General features: G+C 42.0%; 1 protein-coding gene across 13 annotated transcripts in view; it reads left to right on the forward strand.

Annotated features, from left to right (window-relative positions):
- XYLB (xylulokinase) overlaps positions 1 to 26,289 on the forward strand; it is a 158,760-nt gene that overhangs the window by 59,990 nt on the left and 72,481 nt on the right. For 8 of the 13 annotated variants that reach the window (XR_009758241.1, XR_009758243.1, XM_061587652.1 and 5 more), the window contains one exon: positions 18,973 to 19,014. The exons of the other annotated variants lie outside the window; for them this stretch is intronic. Coding sequence is in view for 6 of the 8 variants with exons in the window: in XM_061587652.1 (XP_061443636.1) it covers positions 18,973 to 19,014 (42 nt within the window). In the remaining 2 variants the exon portion in view is untranslated. The remainder of the gene's footprint in view (positions 1 to 18,972; positions 19,015 to 26,289) is intronic. 13 annotated transcript variants of the gene reach the window in all.

Genomic DNA, 26,289 nt, shown 5'->3' on the forward strand with positions numbered 1-26,289 from the left:
CTTACCGCCTCTGAGATTTAGGCCAAGGTCATTCACTCAGAATGAGCATCTTTCAGAATTGTAACACTTTTCAAATCTGGTATTGCTTTGTGGTACCAAGGTTCAGCTCTATAGAGCCGATACTTTGGCATTCATTTTGTTTTAATAGCATTTTAACTTAATATGCTTTTTAGACTTAATTTTAATCTATTAGCCCTACCTGGAACTTTTAAAATGGAGAGGGGGTATACATTTAAATAAATAATAGACTGTATTGACCCAGTGTAAAGTGCTGCATCAATGGCACCCCATCACCAGCAAGGCTAAAGAAGATTTATAGCACAATTTATCTGAATATTCTCCTGGGAAAGCCCAATTGAAATTAATGGGGACTGCCCCCTCAACCCCCACCACACCCCACAGTAGATGTGTTGCCAGATGCTGGTTTCTCATGGGGTACAAACCATTTTGCTTGCATGGCAAACTGCAGTTGCTGGAATTCTTTCTTCTAAACAACTTCGAAATGTGCAGGAGCTCTGTCTTCCTTTGCATCTGGTTACCCTAATTAGATCTAGTCTGACTCCTCTGGAGCAGCAGAGAAAAATTATGTCCTCTTCTGTATGTCAGCCTGAAAAATCTTAGAGGGGTAGCTTGAAAATCTTAGCAGACTTTGCTTCTTTGTGGCTGATGAAACAAATTGATAGTTTGAAGAGTTGGAGCCATGCAGATTATTATTATTATTGATAATGATAATAACCTGCCCTTCACCCAGAGGTCCCAGGGTGGGTTACAACAATTTTAAAACACATAATTAAAACAGTTAGAAACAACCCAAACAACATCACAGAAAATAGAGTGGGGTCCTAAAATATACATCGAAGGCTAGGGTAAAGAGGTGCACCTTCAGCATTCACTGAAAGTTGCACAATGAAGTTGTCTCTGCACCTTGGTGGGGAGGGAGTTCCACAGCTTATGGGCTGCCACAGAGAATGCCCTCTCCTGAGCCACCACCACCCCGAGCTTCTGAGAATGGCGGAACTACCAGAAGGGTCCCCTCTGCTGATCTCAACACTTTAGAGGGTCTGTTGGGAAGAAGACAGTCTTTCAGATATTTGGGACCTAAGTTGTTTAGGGCTTTTAAACACTAACGTGAATACCATGAACTAAGCCCAGACACAAACGGCAACCAATGCAGCTGTTTTAAAACAGGGGTTATATGACTTCTAAAAGGAACCCCTGCCAGCAATCTGGCTGCTGCATTTTGGACCAGTTGAAGTTTCCGAGTTGTGTTTAAGGGCAGCCCCATGTAGAGCTCATTGCAATAATCCAGTCCAGAAGTTACCAGAGCATGAAGCACTGTGGCTAAGCCTTCTCTGTCCAAAAGGGACCAAAGCTGGCAAACCAGACAGAGTTGGGAAAAGGCACACCTAGCCATTGAGGCCACCTGAACCTCCAGTGACAGTGTTGGATCAAGGAATACCCCCAGGCTGCAGACCTGCTTCTTTAAGGAAAGAACAACCCCATCCAGAACAGGCTGTCCCACCTCCTGGACATGAGAACTCTGGACACCTTTGTCTTTTCAGGATTCAGCCTCAGTTTATTGGCCCACATCTAGTCCATCACAGCCTCCAAGCACCGGTTCAACACCTCAGCTGCCTTTCCCAATTCAGATGGAATAGAGAGGTAGAGCTGAGTGTCCTCTGTATATTGATGGCACCTTACTCCAGATCTCCTGATGACAGCTCCCAGTAGCTTCATATAGATGTTAAATAATAATATAATAATAATAATAAAATTTTATTTCTGAGTTGCCTATCTGGCCGAATTAACGGCCACTCTAGGCGATGTACATTAATACATTAATACACTAAGATACAATATAAAATAGCATGGGGGACAGGATGGAACCCTGTGGAACACGACAGGATAATTCCCATGGTGCTGAACAGTGAATAACTACCTTTTGGAAGCAGCTCTGGAGGTTTGAGCAGAACCATTGAAGCACAGTGCCCCCTCCTCCTCAAGAAGTTCCAGAAGTATACCTTGGTCAATAATATCAAAAGCTGCTGATACACCCAAGGAGAATGAGCAGGGTCACATTCCCCCTATCTCTCTCCCAACAGATGTGATCAACCAGTGTGACCAAGGCAGTTTCAGTGCCATGGCCAAGCCTGAAGCCAGACTGGAACGGTAATCGGTTTCTTCCAAGCATGCTTGAAGGTGGACCGCCACCACCTTCTCAAGCATCTTGCCTGAAAAGGGGATATTTGCCAGTGGGCGGTAGTTTAACACTTCTGGGTCCAGGGAGGTGGTCTTATTATTATGGCCACTGTTCCACATTTGTAGGAATTGTGCTTGGATGTGAACAACAACCTTTTGAAATCCTTTGCCATCACCTTTTTTGTATTCACTACCTAAGAGTTATGGCTACCTGCGTCGTAACTAATGTTGTTCCTCCTTGGATGAGGTGAAGCACTCTGCAAGGAGGCCACTCTGTAATTGCATACAGATTAAATCAATGACTTTTTCTTTTTCTTTTTTTGCCCAGAGGGACTTGCAGTTCTCAAAGACAATCAATGCTGAGATGATGCGTGGGTTGCCAGCTTTCCTCTTGCCATTCTTTGCTCTGAGTTCTCATTGTGTTCCTTAAGTTTGACACCAGCTATCATGTCTGACACCTACTGTTGTGTTTAGAACAAAAACAAAAAACTGGTACACAGGAATATGCTGTCAGTGGAAAATGTGCAGTTTTTAAAAAACCCATTTAAATCATTGTTAGCGGCCTTGTCTTTGTTCTGTATTTAAAGAAGAAAAGAAATACAGGATATAAATCTTCAAAATACATACATAAACAAGTGCATGAACTGTCTCTTGGCAGAATAGGCCTGTTTTAAAGAAGAATGACATGGCAAAGGTCAGTGTGACACTGACATCACAATCAGCGCAGGTAGAAATAGCAACATCAGACCTGTCTATAATGGAAATAATTTGGGGTAGGTCTGCATGTGCTATGCAGCCACTGAGTTTGCAATGCAGATCATGAGCATCAACTGTGCATTGAATGTGCAGTTGGCCCATGCACAGATTTGCAGTTCTGTTATGGCTTCAGCTGTAGGAACTTCTCAGTGGTGTTGTTCATCTAATTTGGGATATATCCTGATTGGAATTCCCTTTGCTGTGTCGGGCCTGGCTCCTACCAAGTCAGGCTGGCAGGTTCCTGAGAGCATGAAGGAAAAAGGCAGAGGCAAGTCTAAGGCAGAGCATGGTGTCAAGCAAATTCCCCTTGTTATTTGGACCAGAGAGCAAGCCTGACCCAGAAGCTTTTACTGTGCAAGTTTAACCATGCCTACTCAGAATGAAGCCCCACTGAGTTCACTGGGGCTTACACTCACGTAAAAGTAGTTAAGATTACCGCCTCGTAGGGTGAAAGAAGCTGTGGGAAGTAGCTGGTGGATCCCTTCGTTCCATTGAACTTGTGGGACCTCTGTGTCCCAGCTCATTTGACCATCTTGTCTGTCAATAACAATGGCTGCCAGTCAGTGCTGGCCAGCATTTGACTTTATAACAGTGAACTGCAGAAAAGTTCTTTTGCAATTGCTGGTTTCCTGAGCTCAGTACAACATGCAAAAGGCTGTAGAGTGAAGTCTATCGTAAGGATACAGCAAACTCAGTTTAATTCATGTTTAACACCTCTAATGAGCAATAAAAGTAGATTACACGCATGAGACATTTCTGCGTGTAAGAATTCAGACAGGGTCTTCTTTTTTTTAAAGAAATCCTCTTAGTCATGTAAAAGAACTGTAGCTGAGGTAGAAAATACGGACGCTATTCCTTATTATTTCTACGCATATGGCATTACAGAGTAATGTAAGTAAAAAACAACAACAGATACCTGGCTCAAGGAATTTATGAACCAAAATTTGTCAGTCCAAATGTTTTGGCAGAGATAACAAGGGATGAGATGGAAGATTTTCTGGTGAGGAAAAGAGCATATTGTGTTTTCTTTTGGTTGTTACGTTGACTGCCATTTGAGCATATTTAAAGAAGGCCCGTCAGAAGAAGACCAGGGGGCTCTGGACTTGGATCAAATCCTGGCTCAGGCTCCATCTAAGGATGAGGAGCCAGGATCCTGTGATGAGGCCCAGGACTCAGGGCAAGTTTGGCCTCTGACATTGAGGCTGAACAGCCCCCAAGCCCAAGGGAGAAGCGTCCTCCAATGCCAGATGGAGACCCAGCCTATCCGGAGGAGTGCTCAATTGCAGGCCCAGAATCCCTAGGAGTGAAAGTCTGACTGCAGATGATCAATGGGAGTCAGCTGAGGTTTGGAGTGCGGTTCAGCAGCTCCAGCATAAAAATCCCAGTAGTAGGCTGGAATTGCTGCTGGAGTGATGTCTGTATACCAGCTGGAGACCTGCCCTGTCTAAAGACTACCCATGGACCCTGGACTGTCTCTTGCATTGCCCTTACCTGCACTACTTACAGACTGCTTGGGTCTGATCTTGATTTTTGCCTGACCCACTTGGTTTTGAGGTAGACTCTGACTTTGGACTGACCCTGGGTACTGCCCTTGTGCTGCCCTTAATTGTGTTTCTGCTAGGTAGCCTCTTGCCTCCTTGAGCCTCATGAGAAGAGGACAGCCACATTGCATACAGAGTGGTGGTCAAGTTATTTTACATGTTCTGAAAGCCCAAAAGATAAAGTGCTGTAGGGGTTCCTTATCAGAAATTGTGCAGTTATCTATTTATTTATATTTATTTATTAAATTTCTATACCGCCCCATAGCTGAAGCTCTCTGGGCGGTTCACAACAGAATAAAACATCAATATACAATTAAAACCACATAGAGAATTCAAAACACACAAAAATACTAACGTTAAAATACTAATATACTAAACACTAAAAAAATATGAAGTATAAAATACAAAGGTGTTATAATGGTTACATGGTTAGATAATCAAAATGATTAAAATGATTAAATGATTAAAATAATTAAATGATTAAAATGCCTGGGAGAAGAGGAAGGTTTTAACCTGGCGCCGAAAGGATATTAACGTTGGCGCCAGGCGTACTTCAAGGGGGAGATCGTTCCATAGTTCGGGGGCCACCACTGAGAAGGCCCTTTTTCTTGTTGCTACCCTCCGAGCTTCTCTCTGAGTAGGCATCCAGAGGAGGGCCTTTGATGTTGACCGAAGTGTATGGGTAGGTTCATATCGGGAGAGGCGTTCCAACAGGTATTGTGGTCGCATGCCGTGTAAGGCTTTATAGGTTAAAACCAGCACCTTGAATTAGGCCTGGAAACATATAGGCAGCCAGTGCAAGCGGGCCAGAATCGGTGTTATATGTTCAGACCGCCTGGTCCCTGTTAACAATCTGGCTGCTGCATTTTGCACGAGCTGCAGTTTCCGAACCGTCTTCAAAGGCAGCCCCACGTAGAGCGCATTACAGTAATCTAATTTAGAGGTTACCAGAACATGAACAACTGAAGCAAGGTTGTCTCTGTCCTGATAGGGGCGTAGTTGGGCCACCAACCGAAGTTGGTTGAAAGCATTCCGTGCCACCGAGGCTACCTGAGCCTCAAGTGACAAGGAAGTTTCGAAAAGAACGCCCAAACTACGAACCTGCTCCTTCAGGGGGAGTGCAACCCCATCCAGGACAGGTCGGACATCCATCATCTGGTCAGAAGAACCACCCACTAACAGCATTTCAGTCTTGTCTGGATTGAGCCTCAGTTTATTAGCTCTCATCCAGTCCAGTGTCGCGACCAGGCACCAATTCAGCACATCGACAGCCTCACCTGAAAAAGATGAAAAGGAGAAGTAGAGCTGCGTGTCATCAGCATACTGGTGACAACGCACTCCAAAACTCCTGATGACCGTACCCAGTGGCTTCATGTAGATGTTAAAAAGCATGGGGGATAGAACTGACCCCTGCGGAACTCCATACTGGAGGACCCAGGGTGCCGAGCAATACTCCCCATGCACCACCTGTTGGCTATTAAACTGAGAAAGCAGAGGTTAAATTTCCACAAGTGAGCTACGTGACTTAGAAGCGAAAGTTGGCAGAGCTCGAGCCATCTTCAAGGACACGTTGCTAAGCAACCTAGGCTCGGGCAGCTGGCCTTATCTATATAGAGGGCCAGCAGACACTAGTGAGTGTGGGGGTCGAGGAGTTTGTACAGAGAGAGCTTGTGATATATTGTCAGTAAAGTGACTCTTAAAACTTATTGCTTGTCCGGCTCATTGCTTCAACTGGCATCTAGCCTGTCACTATACTGTTCTGCATCCTGGGCATCTGCTTGCGCCAGATACAACATCCAACAAGTGGTAGCAGAGGATGGTTACCTGGTGCTGATGGTTACCTGGTACTGAGGATTGCAGAAAAGCAGCAGAGAAAAGCCAGAACTGCAGACCAGCGAGTAAAACAGCAGAGGGACGGAGAAACCGAAAGCTGAGCTGAAAGCTGTGAGAGAGCCGTGGGAAAAAAAAAAACCTGACTGAAGGACAGAGGTGAGAAGCTCTAATTACAAAGGCGGTGAACTGTGAAAAGTGAAAGTATGTCTGTTATGTTATCGGCCGGGATTCCCTTGGAAAGGCTGACAGGGAAAAATTATGGCACTTGGAAACAGAGAATGCAGGCTTTTCTAGTGAAAGAAGACCTGTGGAAAGCTATCGCAGAAGACCCACCTGCCGGGGTGCCTATTCCAGCAGATTGGAGAAGGCTGGATGAGAGGGCAAAGGCGCTAATTGTTCTTGCTATTGATGATTCTCAATTACTGCACGTGCGTGATGCAACAACGGCAAAGGAAACCTGGGAAACTTTAAGAAATATTCATGTGAAAAAGACTGCCAGTTCTAAAATGTATCTTGCCAGTAGATTGTATCAGATGCGCTTATCTGGAGATACAACCATGTCAGAGCATTTGTTGGAAATAAACAGACTGTTTACTGAGTTGTCAGAACGTGAAATTGAACATTCTCAAACGCAAAAAGTGTATATCACATTAGCTTCACTAGATTCAAGTTATGATAGTCTGGTGAGCTCTTTGGAAGCAATGGACGATGCAAATCTCAATATGGATTATATAGAAGGCAAACTTTTACAAGAATTCCAAAGGAGGCAGGAAATGGCAAAGCAGGAAAAGACTGAGTCTAAACACAACGTGGAAAAACAGAACAACAAAGCTGCACAAGAGAGACTGTATGGACAAAAGGCATGTTATTTTTGTGGTTCCAGGCAACATCTTCAAAGGAATTGTGAAGCAAGAAGAAGAGAAAGAGGAAGAAAACCATGTGTACAGGTGATCTATGCTAGTAAGAATAAGCAATGTATTAAAAATGAGCAGGGAAATAACTGTAAAGATTTATGGGCAATTGACAGTGGGGCAACAAATAGTATAATCAAAGATAAATCTATGTTTCATACATTTTGTGACGTAGAGGATCATGTAATAATGGCTGATGGATCTAAGAAACAGATCAAAAGTAGGGGTACAGTGAAATTAGCAGGTTTCAATACCATTATGACAGATGTGCTGTTTGTTCCTGATATCGAATGTAACATTATGGCTGTGTCGAAACTCAATGAAATGGGGTTCACAGTAATGTTCAAAAGGGGTTCAGTGCATGTAATGAGAGGAGGAAAAATATTCATGAAAGGGATAGTAAAGAAGTCACTGTTCTATATGCAGCTGAGAGTCCTCAGTAAAGACACAGACAGGACACATAGAGGTTCAATAGGGATTAACCTGACGCAGTCAGTGAAAGCACAGACGCCAGTGATTGATGCTGATGTCGTGGCTTATAAAACAGAGCAGGAAAAAGAACCCTCAAGCCTCGGGGATATAAAACAATTACCCATAGCCGAACAGAATGAATGGCATGCAGCGATGAAAGAGGAGCTGGAAGCAATGCAAAATAATGGCACATGGACGCTAGTACCTCTGCCCCCAGGGAAGAAAGCTATAGGGTGTAAGTGGATATTTAAACGTAAGCGGTCGAGTACAGGACAGATACAAAGGTATAGGGCATGCCTAGTAGCTAAGGGCTTTACACAGCAATTCGGGACGGACTACGATGCAGTTTTCGCTCCCGTGGTGAAACATGAGTCAATCAGGGTTTTGCTAAAAATAGCTGCCATAGAAAACATGCATGTAAGCCACTATGACATTGGCACAGCGTTTTTACATGGGGAGTTGAAAGAAGAAATCTATATGGAACAGCCTCCCGGATGTGAAACACAGCCAGGTCTAGTTTGCAAGTTACAGAAATCCCTGTATGGTCTGCGCCAGAGTGCGCGCTGTTGGAACGAAAAACTAGATGATGTTCTGCAGTCAATGAATTTCAAGCGTTGTGTGGCAGACCCCTGTGTGTATGTGAAAGAAAGAAAGGGGGGGCTCACATGCTGCCTAGTTTATGTGGATGACATCCTGTACTTGTCCCATGAGGAGGAAGACGAAAGAGAGTTCCATAATAGTCTGAAACAACATGTGGTAACGAAAAGTTTGGGACCTGTACGTCATTATTTAGGTACATACGGGGTTCAGACGGGAGTTTCGTGTTAAAACAGGAAGGAAAGATAAAACAAATACTAGCAGATTGTGGGATGTCTGAATGTAAGGCAGTAGGGACTCCCATGACAACGTCATTTCAACAAGAAAACACAGACAGCTTGTGAAAACACTGCTAGGTACAGACACATCATAGGACAGTTGCAATATCTTGTTAAGGTAACAAGACCTGACATTTGTAATGCTGTTAGCATCTTAAGTCGAAAAGTAGAACAGCCTACTGAGACAGATTGGCAAGGAATAAAATGAGTCCTGAGGTATTTGCAAGGTACTAGCAGTAAAGGTCTAGTGTTGTCCAACAGTAAACACGGGAGTATGTGCTGCTATGTAGATGCGGATCATGCTGGCGATCCCAGTAGCCGCAAGTCTACTACTGGTGTTGTCATTCTATTATATGATTCAGTGATTGATTGGTGCAGCAAGAGGCAAACTATAGTGGCAACATCAAGTTCAGAAGCTGAATATATAGCGTTGTCTCTGGTTTGTAACGAACTTACCTGGTTTGACCATCTACTGTTTGAAATTGGAAAAGGCATAGACAAACCAATCAAAATATATGAGGACAATCAGACCTGCATTAAGCTAGCTCAGTCAGAAGCACACACCAAGAGAACCAAGCATATCAGCATCAAATATCACCATGTCAGAGAAATGATTAAACAAGGGTTTGTGGAATTAACTTATTGTAACACTGCTGATATGCTGGCTGACGTTATGACAAAACCACTAAGTGAAGACAAGTTCTCAAAACTGATAAATCAAGTAGGTATGACTGGAAAAAGTGGGATGATGGAAATCATGAAGAGTAATGAAATGTAATGAAAATGATGCTGAGATTGCAATGGAGTAACTGTATTACAAATGAAAGTGATGAAAACTGAAATAAAAGGAAATGTATCAGAAGAATAAAACCAAATGATGTAAATGTAATAACAAGTAAAATGTAACACATGTAAATGGAAGAGAAATGTAACTGGCTGAATGTGGAAATTTAAGGTGGGGGATTGTTGGCTATTAAACCGAGAAAGCAGAGGTTAAATTTCCACAAGTGAGCTACGTGACTTGGAAGCGAAAGTTGGCAGAGCTCGAGCCATCTTCAAGGACACGTTGCTAAGCAACCTAGGCTCGGGCAGCTGGCCTTATCTATATAGAGGGCCAGCAGACACTAGTGAGTGTGGGGGTCGAGGAGTTTGTACAGAGAGAGCTTGTGATATATTGTCAGTAAAGTGACTCTTAAAACTTATTGCTTGTCCGGCTCATTGCTTCAACTGGCATCTAGCCTGTCACTATACTGTTCTGCATCCTGGGCATCTGCTTGCGCCAGATACAACATCCAACACCACCTTCTGGAGACAACCCACCAAGTAGGAGCAGAACCACTGCCAAGCAGTACCTCCAACTCCCAAATCAGTGAGTCGCCCCAGAAGGATACCATGGTCGATGGTATCAAAAGCCGCTGAGAGATCAAGGAGAATCAGAGGGGTCACACTCTCCCTGTCTTTCTCCCGACAAAGGTCATCATACAGGGCGATCAAGGCTGTCTCGGTGCCAAAACCGCGCCTGAAACCCGATTGAAATGGATCCAGATAATCAGTCTCATCCAAGAGTGTCTGGAGCTGTTCTGCAACCACTCGTTCCAGGACCTTACCCAGGAATGGAATATTTGCTACCGGTCTATAATTGTTATAGTTTTCTGGGTCCAGGGAAGATTTCTTCAGGAGCGGTCTCACTACCGCCTCTTTTAGGCAGTCAGGGACCACTCCCTCTCGCAATGAGGCATTAATCACTTCCCTGGCCCAGCCGGCAGTTCCATCCCTGCTAGCTTTTATTAGCCAAGAAGGGCAAGGATCCAATACAGAAGTGGTTGCACGCACCTGTCCAAGCACCTTGTCAACGTCCTCAAGCTGCACCAACTGAAATTCATCCAAAAAATCGGGACAAGACTGTGTTCCGGATACCTCATTTGATTAAACTGTTATAACATTGGAGTCTAAGTCCTGACGGATGCAAAAGGTTTTATCTTGGAAGTGTCGAGCAAAGGCATTACAGCGGGCCTCATATGGTTCTAACATGTCCCTAGGGCCAGAATGTAATAGTAATGTGTGTATCTATATAAATAAAGACAATAATACTGGGAAAAACAGAAGGGAGTAGAAAAAGAAGACCAAACAAGAGTTGGATTGATTCCATAAAGGAAGTCACATACCTGAACTTACAAGATCTGAACAGGGTGGTTTATAACAGATGCTATTGGAGGTTGCTGATTCCGAGGGTTGCCATAAGTTGTAATCAACTTGAAGGCACATAACATACACATACACACATTTAAATGAATGGATATATAAAATAACATGCCACTGTGCACATCTTCCATTAATTTTTGTTAGGGAGAAACTCCCAGCAGAACTTACTCATTTTTGGATACCAGCAAGATGCACATTAAAGGGCATGAAATAATGTTTGAAATCAGTGTGGGCTAGGTTCCTAGATGCAGCTAAGAATGTTCAAACATGCATTTTGGTGGAAGAGCAGAGTGAGAGGATTGGCCTACTGGCTGTTAATGTCACAATGGTACTTAACTGTGCTTTTAGAGAGCCCTTTCCTTACTTCTGTTGCTAGGAGGACTGCGGCATTTGGAAAATTCTCTGCTAAGTGAAGGGCCACATGTTCCTTACCCCTGAGCTGTTACCTTTTAAACTGAAAGGATGGGAAAATATTTCTGTTGCACGCACCAGTAAGTGATTTGGGAGTAGATGGTGGGCATATTTGCAGGTATCTGGAACATTATTGGAGAGATTGTTCTAACAGACAATGTGAACCATTATTTTTACCTATTATTTGTGTATATCACCTATGTAGCATCCATGGGTGCCAGGGTGCCCATCCTATGATGCCTCCAATAATCTCAGTAAAAATCTCCTAAAAAACCCCATAATAAATGAGAGATTGTTTGCTGTTCCTGATCAGTTCCTATTTGCACTGGCTTAGCATTTCCTACATTGAACATCTCCCTCACACATATGTCCACATTTCACTGGATGCCCACCCTCCCATCTATTCTGGAGAGGTGTAAAGAGCTTCTCTGTCTGAGGAAGGGCTGATGTAGAGGAGTTTTCCCCTAATGGTGCGGCAGCTGGTGGAGCTTGCCTGCCATTTTGTGAATCCGCATTCCAAATGTGGCCAGTGGTCCTAAAAGGTTGGTGTCTCCTGTGTTCATGTTTGAGCCTCATTCAAATTATTGCGAGACCTTTAGGCTAAAAAGAAAGCGATCCCCAGAGTGGAACCCTTTCTTTTGCTGCTCTGAGAGGGCCTTTGTGGGCCCAAAGCCAAACCTTGACTGGCCTATCTCCCTGGAGCTGGCCAAACTGAAGTCAGTATAAACCTCTGTGTTCTAATATTTGAGCTTCTACAGGCTTTGAATGATGCACTCTGCTTGGAATGTTAAAACCCGTGCTGAGAAAAAAAAATCCAGAGAATTTTGAAGTAAGCAATGATACTGAATTTTAAGAAGCGTCCCTATGCTCTAGGGCAGATTTCTAATAATTTTGCAGTTGATAGTTTGACAGGACTAAATCAATTTTTAGAGAGTATATACATGGTACACATAAACTGATAAATGTATTTGTCAATCTTTAGCTGAGAGTGTCACTAATTCGCCTGTTACCTCTCCTTCCCATTCCCCTTCTATCCAATCAACTTGCTCCTCTGAAAGGCAACCTGTATATATGCTGCTGACAGCTGATTTATTATGATGTGTCAGTTTCTAAGTAGATCCTATTTGTACGAATCAAATGTCTTTCCCGCAAGGAACCACTCTGTATATAGTTTACTTATCCATTTTAATTATAGGATGGATGAACAAATGAGCAACTTTTGCTTTGGAATTGGGGCATTTTTGTGCTGGGAACTAGAGCTGTTGTGTGATTGGCTGTGTGAAGTGAAGCTTTTGGTTTAATTTGTCTATTTGACGTTACTCCTGTTGGTTTGTAACATGAAATCTCCCTTGAATACTGGGATACTGGAATGAACATTTGTACAGATTCTGGACCTTGCTGATACATTTCAAGTTCGAGTTTCAAATCTACCCCTTTCCCCTGTTTTTCATAAGGACCAGGACAAATATAAAATGCACAGAAATGTGACGCCTTTCTTGAGCACTGAAAAATCACAATTAACTGTGGTATGTATTTATGTAAGAGCCAGTGTGGTGTAATGGCTAGAGCAGCCTTTCCCAACCTTTGGGTCCCCAGATGTTGCTGGACTACAGTTCCCATCATTCCTGACCATTGGCCATGCTGGCTGGGGCTGATGGCAGTTGTAGTCCAACAACATCTGGGGACTCAAAGGTTGGGAAAGCTGGGCTAGAGTGTTGAACTTAGCAAGGGGAAAACCAGTACACTTAGGTGACAGGGTGACCTTGGACCATTCACTATCTCTCAAACTTCCTCACTGGGTTGTTGTGAGGATAAAATGAGGGGAATTGTGTGCACTGTCCAGATTTCCTTGGAGAAAAATGGAATAAAAATAAAATGAAATAAATGCATATACATAGTATTCCAGGGAGCCTTAGTGTTTGAGGCTGGGACGTATAGCTTGGAAAGCTACCTAGAACTGTGTATGTCTCTGCCCTATAACTCCTTCCAGGCATAGATGGGGGTTGGGGCAGAAAGTACCAGCCCCTGCAACTAGCTAGCAGACTGAAGCTACTAGATTGGCTGTTAGATGTGGTATAAATAACTGGAACCTGATCTTCTGTCCTTACCTGGTTATCAAAGAAGTACCTTCTGACACTCCAGCCCAGCCTTCTCCAAACTGGTGCCCTCCAGATGTTTGGACCACAGCTCCCATCATTTCTGACCATTGGCTATGCTGACTGGGGCTGATGGGATTTGAAGTTCAACGGCACCTGGAAGGTACCAGGAAGGCTGCTCTAGCTCCAGCCCCTTGAACTAGTTCTAGCAAAGGGACTTCCGGGAAGGGTGACTTAGCCTGTGCCTGCTTTTGAGACGGGCTCCTGCCTCAAAAGAAGCTTATTCAGATATATCAGTCAGTTTTTTCTTTTTTTTTTGACTGATTAAACTTCTCCCGGGTAGGGAGAAACGAAGAGATTAACCTCAAAGCCTATTTTTGTTGGGACGACCAGATCTCATTAATTTATGGGACGAGGTCCAGCCGACGAAGGTGGGACGGATTTTCAACAGCAAGCTCTATCTGTTAAAGCGAACGTTCATCTTATCTTCTAAGAGAGAACGCACTAACAGGCAAGCACCCTTCTTTCTATATTTTTCTTTTACTTGACTTAAATTGTTGCTGTTTAAAAGAGATTTGCCAGATTGATCGGTTTTTGACATCTCACTGGGGAGCCATAACTTCTCTCTGCTACGCACTAATTAATAGCTTATCTCTGTTTTTGTTGCAAAAAGCTGTCCTGGATTTGCATTCTAAAGATATACACAGAAGAGGGATTTCTATTCCAGATTTTTATTTTGAAGAATATTATACTGTCTGAGACTACTCTCTTTTTGGTCTATTTTATTTTGACGAATCTGTTTCTTGACGACTGCCATTAATTGTTTCGATCCTGGGAACTGCATTTTGTTTACTTAACTATGGAGAGATAAGGCTGTCTGCTCTGTTTATACTGTGATGTCACCAAGTTTGGAGTATTAACCCAATTGTTGCTGAAATAAGAAGTGGTTTTCCTATATTTTTCTTTTAAAATGGCAATTAAGAAAGTGGCTGAGAAGCTGGAAACAACTATGTTTCAGAAAATAATGGATGAGATTGAGATAACGAAACAAAACCTGCGACAGGGTTGTAAGGAGCTGAAAGTTGAATTGAGTAAAATGAAGCAGGAGATTAAAGATATAGGGGTCCCTGTGAGAGAGGTGACCCTGGAAGGGGTCCCTGTGAGAGAGGAGACCCCGGAGATTGGAACAAACGTGGAACAGGAAAAAGATTTGGAGTCTATGGACTTTAGAAACAAAATCTATTGTTTGGAGACACAGGAGATTAAAGACATAGGGGTCCTTGTGAGAGAGGAGACCCTGGAGACTGGAACAGGGGTCCCTGTGAGAGAGGAGACCCTGGAGACTGGAACAGGGGTCCCTGTGAGAGAGGAGATCCCGGAGATTGGAACAAACGTGGAACAGGAACAAGATTTGGAGTCTATGGACTTTAGAAATAAAATCTATTGTTTGGAACTCAATGTTATCTCTGAAGAAATTAATGAAGATTCTAGAGATAAAGTTATTAATGGCATGGATAATCTTCTGGACTGGAATGATGTGATGGAGCCCAATATAGAGAAAATCTATGGAATTAACTGCAGCCATGTGACAATGGAAAAACTTTCAAGAGATGACCCAGTGTATTTTGAAAAAAAGAACAGAGATATGATTTTACAGCTGTATTTCAGCAACCTATTCAGAATGGATGGCAAGAAAATATTTGGGATAGAGGTAATTCCCATTAGACTCTTACTATATGACTATGGCTTTGACAGCAAGATTATTATGGAATACTGATAATGGAAGATTGGATACTGAAATTACTGGACTTAACAAGACTACTGAAGATGGAAGATGGAAAATGGAACTAATAGGGATAATAGAACAATGGCTACTGAAATTACTGAACCTAACAGATTCTGATGTGATGGATTAATTGAAATGTTTATTTTGACTATGGTTATGACAATAAGATTATCATAATTAGTAATGAGATGGATTAATCGATATGCTTATCTGGAAAAAAAAAATTGATAGATATATTTCTTAAAGAATTGAAACCTCTCTTTGACTTTTTGTGGAAAGAATAAAGTAATGTTTATGAGATTTGATGATTAAGTAAGATAACTACTGGAGGAAAGTGATTTTATAATATGACTTAAGAGACAGGATTGTTATATATTATAGACTTATAACTGATTTGATCTTTGACAAATGGGAAGTCAATATTTTACTCTTTATTTTTTATTTTTGTTTTTTTTTTCTTTTTTTTCTTTTTGTTTAACTATTTTTGATTTTGTTTTTTGTCTTTGAATGTTTTATGATTTTGTCTTGTATGTTTTATGAAAATCTGAATAAAAATTATTGAAAAAAAAAAAAAAAAGAACTAGTTCTAGCAAAGGAGAGCAGGGTTTCTCTTTGTCCTTTCTCTAGTCATCCTGAGTCTAGAACAGGGTACGGTTGCTTCCATTCCTGGCCGTTGGCAGTTTAAAATGTAGAGGACAGGAGACAGCTCTGTGCTCTGGACACATTGTGAAACTACAGCTTTGTAAAGGTCTGAGTGACGCTCAGTCACACAGACCTATGTCAACAGTGATATGTATTTTTTTTCTTTCCAAAGCAAACTTTGTAGAGTTTTCTTTCTTAAAGCCCAAACTTGGTTTCTAAGTCTGTGTATTCATTTTAATATAATGAAAGACTGGAACCACTTGAATGATCTTTTCAAATTAAAAGGGTACTTCAGGTTTAAATAGTTCCATTAAATTTATCAAGGGCTCTGAACATTTGTACTCCAGATGGAGTCTATCAAGCTAGTTGCTGAATGTGTGATTATTCCTGTTGATGCTAATATAGTGCTCTGGCAGAAGTTCACTCCAGCATCTGAGGTTGGAATTGGCTGTTAGGAGTGAATATACACTGAACTGAAAGGTATAGTTGTGATAGTCACTGTAGTAAACACTGTCTCTCCCCCACACCCTCCACCGATTAGAAAGGTAGTGACCCTTAATCTTTACACTCAAAAAGATGCCTGGATATTTTCTTGACCAATTCCCTAAACAAAAGACGGGGATTTTCCTATTATTATTTTGAATAAAACATCAGAACGAATATATACACAATGTATTACCATAGTAAAAACTGATGCCCAGATTCTGTGAGAGAATTTGTAAACGTATATTAGTATATATAATCAGATACAGTCAACAGGACTAGTTTAACAAATTTGGCAATTCTATGTGATGTAGCAATCCATACCAGCCATTAAAAATATACTTGGACTTAATGGCAAGTTGTTGCTAATCTTGGCTAATAAGGGCTTGAGATATTGAGTCCTCAAGTCAGAGTACAGGGGACATTCCGTTAAGAAATGTACCATGTCCTCTACCTTAAGATAACCACTTGGGCGATATCTGCTCACACCTTGTGTGTGCGCGTGCGTGCACGTATGGCCTGTTCAGTCAACAAGCAATAAAATTTGATTTACTTTTGCATTCTTGTATACTGCTTTCTGTTCCCCCTCCCAAAATGACCTCAAAGCAGCTGCAGTCTTTTATCACCCCATCATGATGAGCATCTTCCAAAATTATTTCTTTATAACAGTTATTGAAGGCGCAGGAGCCCTCTCCTAGGGATGGACAAATCTGTCAATTTTGGTTTCTCTCAGTTTCTCATTTTTCCATTTTACACATCAGTTTTCATTTTTTAAAAGGCCTCATGAAAATTCATCAGCATTGTAGTGAGAATTTATCCTAATGTGCACATACATTTGTGAAATTTTGCCCAATACAGACACATATTTTTGCAAGCATTCCAATAGAATGCATTTTTTGTATGTAGTTTTCACTAATACGTGCATTCTTTATGCACACCTTGCCTAGTAGATGCATTTTTGTGCACATTACTTGGCTGTAGAACTGCACGGCAAAATTTGGATAAGTGTGAAGGATGGCTGTGGTTTGTGTATTGTTTTGGGAAGTGCAAATGAGGTAGGTAGGTAGGTTCACCTTTAAGAGCGAACTTAAAATAAATCCCCCCCTATCCTCCTCTGTGTTTTCATCAGCCAGCAGATGCAAGGATTGGGAAAACTTCACTTGCTGTATTCCTGCTTGTCCTAGAGCTGATAAAGCCACAGCAGCCTTGCTAGGAAAACAACAACAGTGAATAGCCCTGTTGGGGATCCAGCCTTAAATGTCTTGCTATGTCACTGCAGTGTCTCAGATGGGCAGCTATGAGTTCCCTACTTAAGCAAAGTGCCTCAAGCATTTAGCAAAAGGAGGGAGCTAATGGGGTAGAATATCCCTAGATGACTCCCATCAGGAAAGTATTTGAATAAAAGAGCAATTATCTCAGTGGAATGCAATGTTTTTTTAAAAAATGCCCTAATTTATTTTACTGCCATTCTTTGCACTTTTTTTCTTACCCAGCTCTAATATATATTAATTAATTGCATGAAACAATGCCAATAAATCTAACAAGGTTTGTCTAATGCTTGACTGCACGGGGGAAACTTAGTATTTGTTGCAAAGGGAGGGAGAGATTTACTGATATTAAGAAAGCTACTATTACTGTAGATAAGTACTTAATGAAATCTTTTAACAGCTCTTTAAAATTGTTTTAATTTTGCCCTGGACTTTAATTTGAATGAAATCATTACTATTGTTAAATTAGTTAAACTCTAAATTAGGAAATGCAAATGAAGTGAACCTGAAATCCAATGTGGATATTGTTTTTATTGACATTCTTTAGAGCAGTGGCATGGAACAAATTCCAATTAGATTTGGTCTGTTCTTTGCAGTGCGAGCTCTTGACTCTTCACCGAGCACAATATCTTACCTTAAATGTTCTGTCCATGGAGAAAATACCACTGTTGCAATATAAACACTTGCTTTTTCTTCTCCAGTTTAATTCTCATTTAGATTATTTATACTGGGTGAATACTGGGATCTTGCAATTTCTGGGAACCCCAGATTATTGCACCTGCAGTGTCTGAAGCTTCAACCGGCTACAGTAGCCAGGACAAAGTGTCTGGCTGTCTCAAGCCTGTAGAGAGAGACATCTTGCAGTGATTTAAGAGTCCACTTGGAGTGCAGCATGTAAACCACTCCCAAACAGCAAAAGCCTAAATTCAGTCTCACAGGACAGCCCTCTGCACACAAAAGAAGATCCTGCTGGATCAGGCTAATGGCCCACCTAGTTCAGCATTCTGTTCTCACAGTAGCCAACCAGATGCCTGTTGGAAGCCCACAAGCAGGATCTGAGCACAAGAGCACTTTCCTCTCCCACATTTTCCAGCAACTGATATTCAGGAGCATACTGCCTCCAACTGTGGAGGCAGAGCATAGCCATCTTGGCTAGTGGCCTTTGATATCCTTATCCTCGGTGAGAAATTTGTTGTTATGTGCATTCAAGTCGTGACCGTATGAATGAGTGACCTCCAATAGCATCTGTCGTGAACCACCCTGTTCAGATCTTGTAAGTTAAGGTCTGCGGCTTCCTTTATGGAATCAATCCATTTCTTCTTTGGACTTCCTCTTTTTCTACTCCCTTCTGTTTTTCCCAGCATTATTGTCTTTTCTAGTGAATTGTGTCTTCTCATGATGTGTCCAGAGTAGGATAACCTCAGTTTCATCATTTTAGGTTCTAGTGATAGTTCTAGTTTAATTTGTTCTAACACCAAATTATTTGTCTTTTTCACAGTTCATGGTATCTGTGAAGCTGTCCTCCAACACCACATTTCAAGTGAGTTGATTTTTCTCTTATCTGCTTTCTTCACTGTCCAACTTTCACATCCATACATAGAAATGGGGAATACCATGGTCTGAATGATCCTGACTTTAGTGTTCAGTGGTACATCTTTGCATTTGAGGATCTTTTCTAGTTCTCTCATACCTGCCCTCCCCAGTCCTAGCCTTCTTCTGATTTCTTGACTATTGTCTCCATTTTGGTTAATGACTGTGCCAAGGTATTGATAATCCTTGACAAGTTCAATGTCCTCATTGTCAACTTTAAAGGTACATAAATCTTCTGTTGTCATTACTTTAGTCTTTTTGACGTTCAGCTGTAGTCCTGCTTTTGTGCTTTCCTCTTTAATTTTCATCAGCATTCATTTAGTTTCTGCTAGTAGTATGATATCGTCTGCATATCTTAAATTATTGATATTTCTCCCTCCAATTTTCACACCTCCATCTTGGTCTAATCCCGTTTCCCGTATGATATATTCTGTCATGTATAGATTAAACAAGTAGGGTGATAAAATACACCCATGTCTCATAACCTTTCTGTTTGGGAACCAATTGGTTTCTCCATATTCTGTCCTTACAGTATTCCAGAGTATAGGTTGTGCATCAGGACAATCAGATGCTGTGGCACCCCCATTTCTTTTAAAGCATTCCATAGTTTTTCATGATCTACACAATCAAAGGCTTTGCTGTAATCTATAAAGCACAGGGTGATTTCCTTCTGAAATTCCTTGGTCCGTTCCATTATCCAATGTATGTTTGCGGTATGATTTCTGGTACCTCTTCCCTTTCTAAATCCAGCTTGGACGTCTGGCATTTCTCGCTCCATATATGGTAAGAGCCTTTGTTGTAGAATCTTGAGCATTACTTTACTTGCATGGGATATTAAGGCAGTAGTTTGATAATTACTGCATTCCCTGGGATTCCCCTTCTTTGGAATTGGGATGTATATTGAACGCTTCCAGTCTGTGGGCCATTATTTAGTTTTCCATATTTGTTGACAATTTTTTGTCAAAATTTGGACAGATTTGGACCATGAGAAGTACTCAGAAGTATATTGAACAATGTTCAGTGAGGTTAATGCCCAGGTCAGTATGCACAGGACTGAAGCCTAACAGGTTTAATGTATGTGTGTGTTTGTTTATTATTATTAACATTTATATCCCCCTTACTCCCAAAGGAGCCCAGGGCAGCACACACACAAGTGATATAACAATTAAAGCATCTTAAGACCTCTAAAAACAATTCCAATACGGATGCAAACTTGGAAAGATATAGTAAAACAAATGATAAGCTGACATTTGTAAGAGAACAATGGAAGTTGATTCAGGAGTTAAATATTGATTGTTGGGGAAAATAGGTTTTTTCCCTTCATATGTTGAACAGGTTATCTGACAAACGTTTTTATTTTCTCATGTGACATTCCTTTAAACATTGAGCTTGACAGTATTTACTTTATTTTGAGGGCAGGACATATCCTTCCTCTCCCAATGTGGAATTTGAGCATTTGTCAAAGGTTGTGGCCAGGTGTCAGGCCAATAGTTAGAAGTAGTGAGGCAACAGGATAGTTAGGCAAACCAAACGGCAGGATTGGAGAATGAGCCAGGAGTTGGGGTCAAAGAGCCATCGGGTCCAGAGAGTAAACCAGAAAGCAGGACTAGTAGAGCAAGCCATGGGTTAGAACTGAAGAACAAGAACCAAAACATATGCTAGAGCTCTGGTAGTTGTAGTTTGAGCAGAGCACTGCTGAGATAGGAAGGGCTCTTATTTTTTTTCCGGCTCCAGAGAAGCCAATATACGACCTAAGGGGAGTTAGTCTGGAAGTTCTTCTCTAAGAAGCTGCAGAGGTGTGACTCATGGGGCAATGGTCAGCAGTTCCTGGCCAATTTTCCTTAGGGGATGCTATTTTGAAAGCCTTGAAATGAAGATTGTAATTCTACATACATTTGCTTGGGAGTCCCACCCATTATTGGTTGGACTTCTAAGGAAATATGCACGGGATTAGGTTGTGCAAGTCACTTTGACAACTCAGGGGCATAGTATCAAACGTAGTCTGGGGATAATGGTGCATATACCTTGTCCAGAGGGTGGACATGTATATTTTTCAGTCAAATGAATATGGTCTCCATCCCTCCTCTCCTGTTAATGGAGTCCATTTTGCTTTTCCATTTGCCTCCTACTAGTTTAGAGAAAAGGCGGGTCAGAGGAGACATGATAGAAGTGTATAAAATTATGCATGGCATTGAGAAAGTGGATAGAGAAAAGTTATTCTCCCTCTCTCATAATACTAGAACTCGTGGACATTCAAAGAAGCTGAATGTTGGTAGATTCAGGACAGACAAAAGGAAGTACTTCTTTACTCAGCGCATAGTTAAACTATGGAATTTGCTCCCACAAGATGCAGTAATGGCCACCAGCTTGGATGGCTTTAAAAGAAAATCAGACAAATTCATGGAGGACAGGGCTATCAATGGCTACTAGCCGTGATGGCTGTGCTCTGCCACCCTAGTCAGAGGCAGCATGCTTCTGAAAACCAGTTGCCGGAAGCCTCAGGAGGGGAGAGTGTTCTTTTACTCAGGTCCTGCTTGCGGGCTTCCCCCAGGCACCTGGTTGGCCACTGTGAGAAAAGGATGCTGGACTAGATGGGCCACTGGCCTGATCCAGCAGGCTCTTCTTATGTTCTTATGTTACTTGCTGACCCCCTGAAGCTCTCCAGTGCATAAGAATCACATAGCATTTCTAGGTCACTGAGCTGACTTAACACTCTATGGCAATATGATCTCAGAGAGAGAGAGCTATTTAATGGGAACATTTTCTTTGTTGCTACTCACATATTTTGAGAAAGAGAATGAGTTTAGATTCATATTTACTGATTTGTGCAGAAAGCCCAACTACAAGAACTATCAACACTATTTTAATATGGGGGAACCTCTTAAAAATGACAAGAGTGCTATAGGATCTTGACTGGGCTTACCAGTTGTTCCACCACTCCCAATGATTCAGACAGGTCTACCAATGAAACTAGTTGCTGACTAGGGAGAAAGGAAGTGTGGGCTGCCCATGCTATAGTCAAAGAAAATTCCTGTTTTCAGGGATATTCTTAAGTCCCAACAGATTCCAAGCTCTTGTGTTTCTTAGGACTTCTAGGGAGAATCATATCAACCTGGCTTGATTTGTGTCTTACAATTTTCCATATAGATAGGTAGGTCGAATTTTAATATGCTGTGATTTGAATGTCCCAATTAATGTTAACCTCTGGTGCTTACTTTCCTTTCACTTACATGCTTATATGTGTGCTGCTGGTTGCCTATCCCATCATTAATATTATTTCCCCTTTTCATAGTTGGTTCTTACAGGGGTATGCATAAAAATACTACAGTAAAAAGTACTAAAAACTGGGGTTTTCATTTAATCAAAGCTTTGGTTAATTAATCATAGGAAGTGATTTCAATAGTTGTTGAGAATTAAAGGCACATATCCTTCATTTGTGTTGGTGAGTTAAATGAAATAGGGAATACGTTTGTTACATCACAACTGACTTCAGACACTTTCTTTATATATGGAAAGTTCACCAACAGCTGACTGGCACTGAGTTTGGGTAAGAGGTACACTTCTTAACATTTAGTCATTTGGTTACAATGTAGGTGAAGTTGGTGAAGATTTCAGTTGGCGAAGATTTGTACTAAACAATAAATTACTTTTTAAAAACCAGTTTTGAAATTGTGTATTGAAGTAAAACTCTACTGCCTGGTTTGTATGCCATGCTAAGCTGAACCATAGCTTAGTGTGAACGCATGGGCTCTGGGAGAGGAAGCTGTGGCCGCTTTGTTCCTCTTTGGTATTTTGCTGGTGTGCTGAGCTAATCCATGGTTTGGTTTAGCATATCATCTGAACCCAGGCTCTTAGTTTAACTCTTTCTAGAGAAACCATGAACTTGTAAGCCATTGTAACCCAGGAAGAGGGAATAAAGAAAAATGTATGTACCAGAACTGGGTAAGGGCTGGATGTGTGCTGGCTTATTCTGGATCCTGAATAAGTTAGTTGCACTTAGTTCCCATTAAAATGAATGTAACTGAAATTAAATCTTGACTAATTTATCAAATGCAAAGTTGCACCACTGAACACCAAAGTCAGGATCATTCAGACCATGGTATTCCCGATCTCTGTGCATGGATGTGAAAGTTGGACAGTGGAAAAAAATGGATAAGAGAAAAATCAAGTCATTTGAAATGTGGTGTTGGAGGAGAGCTTTGCGGATACCATGGACTGTGAAAAAGATAAATAATCTGGTGTTAAAACAAATTAAACCAGAACTGTCACTGGAAGCTAAAATGATGAAACGTGAGGTTATCCTACTTTGGACACATAATGAGAAGACATGATTCACTAGAAAAGAGAATAATGCTGGGAAAAACAGAAGGGAGTAGAAAAAGAGGAAGTCCAAAGAAGAGATGGATTGATTCCATAAAGGAAGCCACAGACCTGAATTTGCAAGATCTGAGCAGGGTGGTTTATAACAAATGCTACTGGAGGTCGCTGATTCATAGGGGAGCCATAAGTTATAATTGACTTGAAGGCACATAACACACACACAACTTACCACATTGATTTCAGTGGGACTAAATTTTCAGCAGAGTTAGTCTGTATCCATCCCATAGTGTTCGGAATAAGTGGATTGAGACTAATTTGAGAAAGCAAGTGTTGTCATATTATTACACTGTCTTGTTAGCTGTTCAGTAGCCATTGTTTTATTCTCTTACAGTGCTACAAAACTGCTCATAAGCACAATCTGAGAAGAGGCATTTTCTGTGATGAGAGAGAATTGGAAATGCCTCTTTTAAGAACATGAAAACATACAACAGTAGAGTGGAAGGAGCCTATGAGGTCATTGAGTCCAACCCCCTGCTCAACATAGGAATTTGAGTTAAAGCATACCCAATGATGCCTGCCTACAGCTGGTATAGCATAGTGGTGAGGAGAGCCTGGCTGGTTGTCCAGAGTCTGTGAGTTTAAATCCCCGCTTGTGTCTCCTGAGTGTCAAGGGCCAGCTGAAGATCACCCCCACCGGGAGTGGCTCAGGGGTTATGCCACCTGTGCAGCCGTGGGCAAGCTGCATAGTCCCAAGGAGCTCAGTTGTCCCCTGGCTGGCAATTGTGGACAAGGAAGGGGCTGGCTTGTGCTGCTGTGGCAAGCTGAGCAGGCCCTAGCCATCTGGGGAGGACTAGCCTCGGAGGCAATGGTAAGCATCCTCTGAATACCGCTTACCATGAACACCCTATTCATAGGGTCACCATAAGTCGGGATCGACTTGAAGGCAGTCCATTCAATTTCAGTGATGCCTGCTGTTTTTTTCCTTCAGAACTATTGTTTTTACTCAAATGCTACTTTATGAAGATTGAATAAATTAATCAGTTAATCTACCAGTAAGATTAATTGACAAAAGCATAGAAGATAAAGCCAGGGAAGATAAAGCCAGGGAAGTGAGCCCTCCTTCCAGTGGGTTGAGACAACTATTTTATTTATTTATTTATTTTTATTTTATTCGATTTATTAGTCGCTCATCTGGCTGGAAACCCAGCCACTCTGAGCGACATACAAAAGAAGGCATATAAACATCAGACATAAAAGTATATAAACATCAAAAGAAGAAGCAATAAAACTAAACAACAAAGTAGAAGCTATCCCCCAACCCACACAGCCCAACCCAAAGATCAGAAAGTCCTCCTAAAGAAGCTCCCTTTTGAAGGCTGGAGGGTGGGGCAAGGCAGGTGGAAGCAGCCTCCCTTGATGGCAACAGTCTCTCTCCCCTCATAGTCCTTCTCTTGAGGCAGCCCCCTTTTGAAGGCTGGAGGGTGGGGCAAGGCAGGTGGAAGCAGCCTCCCTTGATGGCAACAGTCTCTCTCCCCTCATAGTCCTTCTCTTGAGGCAGCCCCCTTTTGAAGGCTGGAGGGTGGGGCAAGGCAGGTGGAAGCAGCCTCCCCTGATGGCAACAGAGTCTCTCTCCCCTCATAGTCCTTCTCTTGAGGCAGCTCCCTTTTGAAGGCTGGAGGGTGGGGCAAGGCAGGTGGAAACAGCCTCCCCTGATGGCAACAGAGTCTCTCTCCCCTCATAGTCCTTCTCTTGAGGCAGCTCCCTTTTGAAGGCTGGAGGGTGGGGCAAGGCAGGTGGAAGCAGCCTCCCCTGATGGCAACAGAGTCTCTCTCCCCTCATAGTCCTTCTCTTGAGGCAGCTCCCTTTTGAAGGCTGGAGGGTGGGGCAAGGCAGGTGGAAACAGCCTCCCTTGATGGCAACAGAGTCTCTCTCCCCTCATAGTCCTTCTCTTGAGGCAGCTCCCTTTTGAAGGCTGGAGGGTGGGGCAAGGCAGGTGGAAGCAGCCTCCCCTGATGGCAACAGAGTCTCTCTCCCCTCATAGTCCTTCTCTTGAGGCAGCTCCCTTTTGAAGGCTGGAGGGTGGGGCAAGGCAGGTGGAAGCAGCCTCCCCTGATGGCAACAGAGTCTCTCTCCCCTCAACTAAATTCATCGGGTCCTAATTGTAAAGGAAGGAATGCCACTAGAAGAACTATTAAAAAAGAAAACAAGAAAAATAAAAAATTAAGAATCTTAAAAATCAAAGACCGCCTTGTTATAAAAAAATGAACTATAAACCCCTTTTTAAGATTCTGGATACTCTTGTACACTTATCGACATCATCTTCTCCTGTAGGAAGACCCCCTGAGTTGAGACAAGGAGATAAGCATGAGCTTGTTGCTGAGTCCTTGCCAATAATTCTTACCACGCCATTAGCACATGAACCTGAATTAACTCTTTTAATGTCTGCACCTGTGTCTAGACAACATCAAAATGATTATTTAATCAATATGGTTGGTCGACATGAGACACAACCGCAACATCTCTGTGATATCGATGATCTAATGGAAACACAATCACAGCTCTGTTCAGGTGTATCTATGAAGGAACAAGCACCCATGAAGAAATCTAAGCAGGAAGCTAGTTCAATATCTTCTGTACATGAGACACCTATTACGCCCCGTGTAGCTTTATCTCCCGGGGATCGATTAGGACTCCTCTAAAAAAGGATGAAGTAGAAGGTTGGTCCTTATGACTCAGTCGGAACAAGATAATTTTACACTTTCTCCCACAGTCTAGTAACAGTGGTCAATACGGGAATCGGAAAATTTACGTCCTCAAAGTTTTACAATCTCTGAATGTGGCTCCAATTAGAAGTGATGATATACTTAAGGTTGAAATTCTGGATGACAATCCCTTTACTATGACG

The sequence above is a fragment of the Rhineura floridana genome, chromosome 10 (genome assembly GCF_030035675.1).
Source record: "Rhineura floridana isolate rRhiFlo1 chromosome 10, rRhiFlo1.hap2, whole genome shotgun sequence".
NCBI lineage: Eukaryota > Metazoa > Chordata > Lepidosauria > Squamata > Rhineuridae > Rhineura > Rhineura floridana.